The sequence below is a fragment of the Eublepharis macularius genome, chromosome 11, assembly GCF_028583425.1.
Source record: "Eublepharis macularius isolate TG4126 chromosome 11, MPM_Emac_v1.0, whole genome shotgun sequence".
NCBI lineage: Eukaryota > Metazoa > Chordata > Lepidosauria > Squamata > Eublepharidae > Eublepharis > Eublepharis macularius.
The window spans coordinates 93,412,433-93,423,490 of NC_072800.1; the positions used below are offsets into that span (position 1 = coordinate 93,412,433).

Sequence of the window (11,058 nt, forward strand, 5' to 3'; positions counted from 1 at the left end):
TATTATGGACTGAAGTCTTACGGCATGCATCAGGAAAAGGGAAAAGAAAGGAGCTGTGTGAGAAGCAACATGGGGCTTTCAAAGACTGCAGGCACAACTCCCCAGGTATCTTTTCCATGCAATTGTGGCAGTGCGTCTCGAAGGACTGCAACCAGCTGTAGGTTGGTTTTCTCCGGCCATTGCTATCCACGTAGTCGCAGGGCTGCCAGACCAATGCTGACACCATGCTGCTTTACAAAATTCTTGGTTTTCCTCCAGAATCTTCTCCAGCGGCTACGGGTGATGCGGTTCAGCTAGAGCAAGGAAAGGAGAGACAGGGGTCAAGAGCTATAACAGAGCCAATGTCTGCGCATTGTAGCAAGCCAGCAAGACTTTGGCCTGCTGGGGGCAAAACTGCCAAGTGGCCAGAATTTCAACCTCCTCTTCTCCAGTCTCTGGGACATAAAAATCCATTTGAAAACCACAACCTGATTCCCTTCCCCCACTCAACATAAACTCAAAGATCCAAAGAAGTTAGCTGTGTTAGTCCATAGTTGCAAAATAGTAAAGAGTCCAGTAGCACCTTTAAGACTAACCAACTTTATTGTAGCATAAGCTTTTGAGAACCACAGCTCTCTTTGTCAGATGACAAAGACAGCTGTGATTGTCAAAAGCTTATGCTAAAATAAAGTTGCATCTGATGAAGAGAGCTGTGGTTCTTGAAAGCTTATGCTACAATAAAGTTGCATCTGACAAAGAGAGCCGTGGTTCTCAAAAGCTTATGCTACAATAAAGTTGGTTAGTCTTTAAGGTGCTACTGGACTCTTTACTATTTTACTATTTTATAAACTCAAAAGGTCTTAAACATAAAGTGTGAAAATTTTGGTAGACAAAAGCTGGTGATCGAATATCCATGTATGTGTGTGGACTCCTCCAAATTGACAAGGATGGATTCAGGAAGCCACTGCTTTTCGTTTGTTTCTACAAGATGGGCTGAAAAGATTATACTCTTTGGGAAGAACCTTTCATATGCTCAGAGGCAGTCTTTCCTTACATTAGAAAAGAGCAAGAGTCCAGTAGCACCTATAAGACTAATAAAATTTGTGGTAGGGTATGAGCTTTCATGAGCCACAGCTCACATCTTTAGAGAAGTTCTCTGAAAAAGTTCTCTGAAGAAGTGAGCTGTGACTCACGAAAGCTCATACTCTACCACAATTGTTAGTCTTGTAGGTGCTACTGGAGTCTTGCTCTTTTCTACTGCTACAGACAGACTAACACGGCTACCCATCTTGATCTATTTCAATATACTGATTGTTTGGGTTTTTTTAAACCATCCATCAGATGTGTACTTTGCATGTGCTCAGGAGCACGGTGTCTTTGGGGAAGACACCAAGTGGGAACATCCTCAAACACATACTTTTGGAAATCAAAGCTGCAACCTGTCAGATCTCTGCATGCATCTGTACAGACTTTGGAATAACTTTTGGGAGTCCTCTTGGCTCTCCTATGAGATATCTGCAAAGACGGACTCAGAAGCCGGTCCTTGCTGGGATCTCCCCCCCTCCCTCCCTCACGCACACACATTTTGGCAGCACCCCAGCTCTGAATGCAAAAGAAGAAACAGAGTTGTCCAAAAAAATACCTCCTGATCCATATCTTCACACTGGACGATGATCAGTGGTGGATCCTGATCAGCAGAATAGAACCCAGAGCAGTCCCTGTCAACCTGCCCAAGCAAAGGAGGAGAGAAATCAGCCCCAAGCAAGCTACGAGTTCAGGAGCTGCTCACCCCCTTGCACACCCTCATCCTTGCACCAGGGTGAGCAGGACAAGCCTGCATGGTCCAGCCCAGGGCATTTCCAGCCCGCGTGAATTCCCCCCCCCCAAGTATACTCCAAATTTCTCGCAGAAAAAAGGCCCTTTGGACTCTGTATCTTTCCTGCATATCCCCTCAGGCATAGGGGGAGGGGGGGACTCAATAGCCCAGCATAGCCCCAAGCCCACTGCAGAATGGACCCTCTGTTGAAGACTTGGAGGGGATCCGCACTCCCTGCTTAAATGGCACTCGGCATCCTCTAGAGTTGCCACATCTGGGTTGGGAAATTCCTGGAGGTTTGGGGCTTGAGCCTGGCGAAAGTGGCATTTGGGGAGGGAAGAAGCTCAGCAGGGTACAACGCCAGAAAGCCCACCCTCCAGAGCAGCCATTTTCTCCAGGGGGAAACGATCTCTGTCCTCCGGAGACGTAGTAATTTTGGGAGCTCTCCAGGCCCCTCCTGGAGTTTGGCAAGCCTAGCACCATCAAATCCCATTATGTCTGCAACACATCAGCTATTCTATTTTGGGGCTTTGGCTGCAGGCTTGGGTCTTCGCTGGCAGGCCCAAGAAAGCCCCGCCCTCAATTTGTTTTTTGGACTGAACCAATTTCCGGTCTGATGAAGAGTTCTGCAGAGCTCCAAAGCCTGCACCCTCTTTGGTGTTCCTAATAAAAAGGTATGAAAAATCTTTTGCTTTGAGGATTTTTCTGAAATGGGGCACCGTTACCTTCGCTCTTTGTTTGGTTCAGGAATACACAAATGAGTGTTAGGAAGACAGCAGGCAAACCCCACCCCGCCATATCAGGCAGAGCATCACCTGCATTCTTATTGCACGCCTGCCGTTCAGGCATGGAAGCTGTGCAGTACGAACTGGGCCCTCTTCTCTCCCCTACGAAGGATCTCCTTACCCCATCGTCTTTGTAGTCACACTGGCTCAAGTCCAGGTTCTCGGCTGTGGAGCAAACCGTCTCTTTGATGGAGAATTTCAGAGATTGGATGGTTTTGGCAGAAGGGTCCTGCAAAGACATTCAGCCCAGAGATCAGTCATGTCTGCAGTGGGGGCCTGAAGGCAGCTGCCCTGCCTTGCATGAGCTGGACTCCTGTCTGGAGAAGCTGGGAGCCGCCAGTCCTTGATCTGGCCAAGTGCTGCTGAAAGCTGCACAGCAGCAGGGCAGGGAGAAATTCAGCTATGCACATGCACGGGGAACGGGGAGCTCCACCTGGTGGATTTCTGCCTGTTGTGATGCTGTAAAAGGTACATTGGCCTTGTTGGGAATCCAGGAATCAGGGGAGGTCCAGAAACACAATGGACAGGTTGCCCCCCTGCAGCCAGCCAGGAATGGCAGATGGCTGGTTTACCCCTGCCTGCATTAAGAACTATTCTGAGGGTGGAACAGACCTGAAGAAAATGTCTGGACCTTTTAGCAGAGGCTTAATGTGTGGAAATGGGCCATTACACATTTCATGACTTGGGGGTAAGTAAAAATAATAACTACACTCTTCTGGACAGATCAGTGCCCCACTCAGAGCAGTGAACGAAGTCACTGTTGTTAATATCCCCATAATACAGCTGGGGAGCTGGGCTGGGGGGGAGCGGTTGACTGGAGGCCACCTGCTGCTCTCATGGCAGGAGTGGGAGTTGGACTGGCAGAGTGCTGATTTGCAGCCCAACCACTTGACCACTATGCCACAGCAGCACACCTGGTAAATTAAAAGTGACCGGACACTATTTCTCCTGGTCTATTGGCAACCCTGTGGCAAAAGAGGAGGAGGAGGAGGAGGAGGAGGAGGAGGGATTCAGATTCTCCTTTCTATGCTCAGCCCTCGATGGGCCCAATGGATAGTCAAACAGCGGGCCACGGCTTTAGGAATGCTTGGATTCAGCCATGCTTTTCAAAAAACAGTCAGATTTTTCAGACGCCAGTGCCTGGAGGCTGAAAGGATTTCTCTCCCCCTGAATGAAGGGAGCAGAGAGGAAAGAGGTGCTGGTGGAGCAGCGTCCTCTGTGCTCACGGAGACAGGCCCCGGTCAAGGAGCGACTCACCCAATCTGGCAGGGGCTCGGCTTCCAGCAGGCGGAAGGCGTTCTCCTGGCCCAGCTCCTGGTTGTAGGTGGAAACCGCAGACGCCAGAACCTGCTCATAGCTGAGAGGGGTAGACCGTGTGGGGGCTGCTGAGGCCACCCCCACAAGCAGCATCACCAGTGCCCAGCAGCTCTGCATCCCGGCTTCAGGGGGTGCCCAAGGTGCCACTCCAGCCTGCCTGCTCCTTTTTTATATCCTTCCCCCGGTGGGCCTGGTGGGCTAACATCCTGTCGGCTGGGGATGGAGTGGCTTTCTCTCCCCTCGGCAGGAAATGCCCGTTGTTGGCCAATTTGCCAAAGTGGGATAGCAGTTGGATCTGCAGAGAGGAACTGCTGAAATCCTTGGCTCTGCTTGCACAACGGCCCAGGTGGGGAGGCTGGGAGGGAGGGGGCTTTGTGTTAGGAAAGGCTGGTGCAAGTGGGAAGTCCATCTTCTGCTGGATCAGGGACTCAATTGAACTGGCCCATCTCCCAAGCTATAGATCCACTGTGAGAGACCCTTGAAGTGAGTGGGGGCTGTGCACAAGTTCTCACCTATTTGGATCTGGAGCACACGGATATGCCTGATACCAAAGCAGGCAGCGTATATCGACTGGTAGCAGCTCTCCGGGGTCTCAGGCAGAGGCCTGGTCCTCTTTAACTAGAAATGCTGGGGGATTGAACCTGGGCCCTTCTGCACGCCGAGAAAATGCTGTATCACTGACAGCCTCTCTGCACGAGACGTTGGACATAAAGAATACATGTTGGGAGATGCAATGTTAGCTAGGAAGGGTAGTTTAAAAAGACAGAGCTGGTGGCAGAGCAAAGGCTTTGCTATACACTGGAGCTGCGTGAAGGGGCTGTGAAACGCCAGAAGGGGAACTTCAGCCCATCAGAACCTCTCCAGGTCCAAGCCCAGCTCTGGAAGGCAGCTCCAGCCCATTTCCATTCCTGCCTGCTCTCCGGTTGCAATTCCACACAGTTTTAGATTGGAGAGGAGAAATTGACAGAGCCTTCTGGAGTCGAAGATGAGTGATCTCCGCGGGCTCTGTCTTTTTAAACTATGCTTCCCAGCTAACATTATGTCTCCCTACATTTGATGAACACACACCAAGGCAGCTCATGTACAGAGACTCTAAGCCATGGCCTCTGTTGCAGTGGAGCTAATGCAAGAGAATTTCCAGTTGGTCTGAATCCCAAGACTCCACACTTGGAGACTTCGCATGCTCTTGAAAGGCCGAAGTCAGTTGGATGCAGAGGCCTGCTAGAATTTGTGCACACGCACAAAACCCCCCTTGTAGTACGCGGGACTCGTGTGCTATCTATTTATTTAGAAAATGTGTATGCCTCCTCTCCAGACCTTCTCAGTGGGATCTCTCATCTCATTGCCAGATTATTTTATTCCGTCATTTTTGTGCTGTCATTTATCCGCCAGTCCAGCTCCCTCTCTGCTGGATGTCCTTCCATATTTTTCCCCAGTGAAGTCACATCTGCATTTTGAAGCACTTTTAATTAGCACTGAGGAATCCCTCCCCCCATTGCAGTTAATGCAGCAGGGAGGGAAAGACTGGGAGGAATATCCTGGCCAGGTGTAAAATTTTGCTAAGCATGAGCTATCCCCTTCTTGTTGCAGGTATGAGGCTCAGGCATACCCAGAGCCATCAGCCTAAGGGCACGAGCCAAAGGGCTCTTCGCTTGTAGAATCATAGAGCTGAAAGGGACCTCCAGGGTCATCTAGTCCAACCCCCCACACTGTCAGGCTATGGATGGCAGGATATGGCAGACAGATCCCTGTACCATTGCAGCAAGACGCAGGTCCTTGGTTAAATGGTTTTATTCAGAAATCAAATCATTTTCATATATGTGTCCATAGAACTACTCAGAAGCAAGGTAAGCATCTAAGCATCAAGAGTAAAAATTGACAGGAATGACGACATGTGAGAAAGTCCTTTCTTTTAACATTCGAGTTTGCTCCTTTCCCCCTCCCAACAATAAATAAGAGTTCGAGCACTCTCCTTGTGTGAGAACGGTTTACATATTCATACTATCAAGATGAGTCACTGAAAACCAAGAAATAGCAAAGCCCAAGAGGGAGTAGCATACAAGGTCAGAAATACTGGAAACTTTTGCAGTTCGTTAGATAAACACATGTGAAAGCCTGTGAAAGAAATCGTTATGGCATTGGTAATATGACATCAAGTTACAGCAGGATACATTGGTTCAGAACAAAAGGATTATTAAAATTGGCATGGATGGGGCTCAGACATAGGGTTGCCAGCTCCAAGTTGGGAAATTCCTGGAGTTCTAGGGGGTGAAACCTGGAGAAACCTGGAGAAAGTGGGGTTTGGGGAGGGAAAGGACCTTGGCATGGCATAATTCCATAGAGCCCACCCCTCAAAGTAGCCATTTTCTCCAGGGGAACTGATCTCTGTGACCTGGAAACCAGTTGTAATTCTGTGAGATCTCCAGCCACTACCTGGAGGCTGGCAAACCTACTCAAACATGACATTCTGCCCCCACCCCCAAAGATAGCCCCTCTCCTCAAGGGCCAGGTTTGTCCGGATAACGTTTATGGAAGTTTGAAATCAGTCTGGGGGCATTCATATGGGATTGCTCTACCCATTCTTTGTAAGATTCATCGAAGTCCTTCCATCTGACCAGGTAGAAAAGTTTGTTGTGTTTAATTTTAGAGTCTAGGATTTCCTCCCCTTCATAGTGAATATGTCCCATCTATTAGCATTGGGTGTGGGGATCCCCTTTCTGGATGCCGCTGATCAGGTGGGGGAGCCCTTTTTAGAAGACTGAAGTGGAATACTGGGTGGATTTGTTTTAAATTCTTTGGGAATTCAATTTCCACAGTTACATCATTGATTAACTTTTTTTACAGGAAAAAGGCCTAGATATCTCCACCCCAATTTTTTTGCTAGGTTGTTCCCCTTTTATGTTTTTGATGGACATATATACAAAGTCTCCTGGTTGTAGTTTCTGTTGCTCTGAGCGTTTTTTGTCAGCAAATTTTTGTCGTCCTCTTTTGCTTTGTCCAAAGTCTTTTGGATGATTCCCCATTGGGAAGTTAAGTTAGTCCACCATTCCTCCAGGTCTCCCACCTGTTGGGAGCTACGGGTAGCAGCAAAAGGCAAGGTGTTTCCTTCATATCCATGTACTATTTTAAACGGGGTGGCTCCTGTCGTGCTACGTACTGAGTTGTTATATGCATATTCGCGAAATCAAGAAAATCAAACCAATCATCTTGTTGATAGTTAATGTAGCACCTTAGGAACTGTTCTAGCACTTGATTTGTGCATTCAGATTGTCCGTCGCTCTCGGGATGATAGGTGGAGCTAATTCCTTGTTCAATCCCTGCGAGTTTAAGAAGCTCCCACCAGAATTTGGCAACGAACTGTGGACCTCAGTGGGATATTACCTTATTAGGAAACTACTGCAGTTTTACCACGTGTTTTAGGAACAGGCTGGCTAGTTTCTTAGCTGTAGGAATTGTAGTACAAGGATATTCCACAATGCAGGAAATTCACAAATATTTCCCCCCAACAACCTCAGTGACCCCTACTCCATGCCCAGAAGATAAGCAAAAATGTAGACACTAGTCCCTGTGAATAACAATCCAAATCTCACAATTTTATCTATCTTAAAGTGCAAGGTGAATGATGAAGCAAACTATGATTATAACAGTAAACATTCACTCTATTACATAAATGCCACCAGCACTCTGATAACAACACTATATCACATGTACTCATAAACATACATCAATAAATACAGAGTTCAGGAATCGTATCCAATAAATATTCAATAAATTCAATAAATAGTAAAAACAGTATATGAAACAGTATAAGCTTGCGCTACAGGTCCTCAGATGTAATTCTATGCAACCTCAGTCCATCTATTCCTACGGTGTAAGTGGATGGTAGAAAATATATTCTGTTATTGCAAAGTGGGTGGATAGGTCTATATTATTGCAAATAACTTCAAGATAGTATGTTTCTTCTATAGTTATCTGCTTAAAAGCCTCCAAAGAAGGAGAGCCCACCACCTCCCGAGGAAGCCTGTTCCACTGAGGGACTGCTCTAACTGGAAGGAAGTTATTCCTAATGTTTAGCTGAAAACTCTTTTAATTTCAAGCTGTTGGTTCTGGTCTGACCTTCTGGGGCAACAAAAAACAACTCCATGCCATCCTCCATATGGCAGCCCTTCAAGTACTTGAAGATGGTTATCATATCACCTCTTAGAGCCAAGCTACAAGTGACGCCTTACACAGGTTGGACACTTGTCAGCTTACCTCAAGTTTTGATGGGAAATGTAGGCGTCCTGGTTTTACAGCTTGGTCCTCCATTGCAGCTGCAAGACCGGGATGCCGACATTTCCCATCAAAACTTGAAGGAAGCTGACAAGTGTCCAACCTGTGTCAGGCATCACTTGAAGCTTGGCTCTTAGTCATCTCCTCTCCAGGCTAAACACACCGAGCTCCTTCAACCTTTCCTCATAGGACTTGGTCTCCAGACCCCTCACCATCTTTGCTGCCCTCCTGTGGACGCGTTCCAACTTGTCTCTTTCCTTCTCAAATTGTGGTGCCCAAAACTGAACACAATACTCTAGGTGAGATCTAACCAGAGCAGAAGCTAAGCAAGGTCAGCCCTGATTAGCAACCGGATGGGAGACCTCCAGGAAAGACCAAGAGGCTGGCAATGGCAAACCACCTCTGTTCTTCTCTTACCTTGGAAGCCCTTCGGAATCACCATAAGTCAGCGGCAACTTCACGGCACTTTACACGCAGAGACAGAGGAGGAGAAGGAGAGCGAAGGGAAAGCTGGGGGCAGTCTCTGTGGAAAGGGGGGGGCTGTCTCCACCAACCTTATGGCGGAATGGCACCTGAGTCCTGTCCCAGGGCACACTGGGCCTAGCATTTGGGGTGGGTCAGTGAGGAGACACATCTTCTCCATCACTGTCTAAAGAAGTGTGTGGTGGCTCTTGAAACGGGAGCAAGTTGCACATGTGAATGGCCTCCAAGCTCAACTCCGTGAAACGGGAGGACATTCCCAAGTTAACATGAAAGCCTTTGAAAATTCATGCGCCGCATTGAGGCTTCTGCCAGGGCTGAGCCACAGCTCAAGAGCATGGGCCCTGAAGGGGTTAATTTTCGATCTGGATTTCAGTTTGCTTCTGGTGAACCTCTTGTGCAAGGCCCCACCACAGGCGCGGCTTGCAGTTGGGCTGCATCAGCATTAACGTGGTTGCCGTTGCAGAAGTCAGACCTCCACAGGCAGGCTGCCTCTCGGATGACCTTGGGGGGCTGATTAGGAAAGCTTTCCTAATGCTTGGCTCTTATCTGCCCCCCCCCCGCCTGTTAAATGCTGATTCTCTTAAGACATCCTGTTTGTACAGGAGAGAACAAAGGCATTTTTCTTCTCCCAGTTCATCTCAGCTCCACAGAGCACATGCTCCCTGTTTTAGGAGCACAGAGGCTGCAACAGCGCCAGGATCAAAGAGCAGGGCACTGACGGAGGCGGCTCCAGGTAAATCGTTCAAGTGAGCAGAGACCTCTGGTGTAGGGAGAGGCGACACCCAGAAGCGCACCCATTACACCTCACCAATTGAGCTGACCGGGAGGGGAAGTCCTTCCAGATTCCAAAGATCGGCGGGGGGGGGGGGGGGAGTCATTCTCTGAAGTCCTAACGACACGTTACATTTTCTCCCGGGTCTGCCTCGGTCCACGCAATCAAACCTGCACTGCGAGTTCCATGCTGGGAACTCAGGCCATTTCCGCATGGGCAGTGCCAGGTTTGGGTGGCCTCTTCTGCTGCCCAGCACAATGCCCCTTCCTGCTTCCCTTTCTACAATTGGACCTTGAGCTTGTTTGGAGGTTCTAGGAGGGGAGCGCAGCTATGGGATTCCCTTGACCAAAGAACGGTGCTCTTCTTCTGTCTGGAATAGTTATCCTCTTCCACTGAGCATACAGCTTCAGGAGGAGTAGAAAAGAGCAAGAGTCCAGTAGCACCCACAAGACTAACAAAATCTGTGGTAAGGGATGAGCTTTCGTGAGCCACAGCTCACTTCTTCAGATACAGCTAGAAAGTGAGTCCATCTGTCCTTATACCTTGGAGAGTGATTTCAGATGCCAAATGACAATAGCTAATGAACGACAATAGCAGGTGTGATTGGAAGGAGGGATGTACATGGATTGGGGAGGGAGGGAGGGCACCTGCAGAGCCACCCGGATCAGCTGAACCAATCCTGGCAGTCAACAGGGTGGCAGATGTCACAGCCAGATGGCCTTCACATTTCCGCTGCTCACCAACCCTCTCACCCCCCCTCCCCGTGCCATATGCATGACCTTTCCTCAATTGCGCTGGCTGGTGCGTTCAGCTGGTAGCACTGCTGCTGTGGCCACCAGAAGTGCTGCCACTATGCGCCATCTGCATGCTGTTCCCTGTTCATGCTGGGAAGCTGAGGGCCAAGCTAGAAGTGACGAATTACACTTCAATGGCAAGTGAACAGACTCACGTGTATTCCTCCCCGTTCACTTGCACTCCACTTGCGCTCCACTGTCTGGAGATCAGGGGGCGGGGCCACCAGCCATGTGACCATTTTCAAGAGGTGCCGGAACTCCGTTCCACCGCGTTCCTGCTGAAAAAAAGCCCTGGTTACACTATAGGTCACAGCATGGGGGTCCCAAACCCAACCTCTATACTTGAATGGGTGAAGGGCCAGCCATCTCACAGAGGCATCTTCTCGTGTGGAATCCTTTGCTGGCCAACATCTGGCCTCTTGGAGTCCCAAGAAAGGGGAAGAGGTTGAGACAAATCTTCCTGCTGGCAATGGAGCACAATTTAGGCATTGGCACAAAACCTACCAGGGCTGCGAATGCAAGCAGCAGTGGCTGACCAGTCTGTTTCATGAGCAACCTAAACTCAGGAAACCCCCACCCCCCGTCCAAGTTCGGCCCTTTAACCTCTTGGCTGCATGGGTCTCCCACACAGGGCCAGTTGTCCTGCCAAGCCACACAGGTGACTGCTGAGGGCAGCTCAGAGAGGACAGGGGACTCATCATCTCTCTACACAAGAGGCCTCAGCGCATGTTGGTCAAGTGTACGAAGAGGCAATGTTAGTGGGAAGCATAGTTTAAAATGGAGCCGGCGGTGATCACTCCTCAGAGGGTTTGTTAATTTCATCTTTGCCTCCCCAAGGCT

The 11,058-nt window shown here is 49.1% G+C and overlaps 1 protein-coding gene across 1 annotated transcript; it reads right to left on the reverse strand.

The window, feature by feature from the left end:
* Positions 1–4,103, reverse strand: LOC129337800 (cathelicidin-2-like). The gene is made up of 4 exons (XM_054991751.1): positions 3,838–4,103; positions 2,702–2,809; positions 1,622–1,705; positions 1–293 (listed from the first exon to the last, which is right to left on the reverse strand). The coding sequence occupies exons 1-4, from the start codon at positions 4,012–4,014 to the stop codon at positions 183–185; spliced, it is 480 nt and encodes a 159-aa protein (XP_054847726.1). The 5' UTR covers positions 4,015–4,103; the 3' UTR covers positions 1–182.
* Between the last annotated feature and the right edge of the window lie 6,955 nt (positions 4,104–11,058).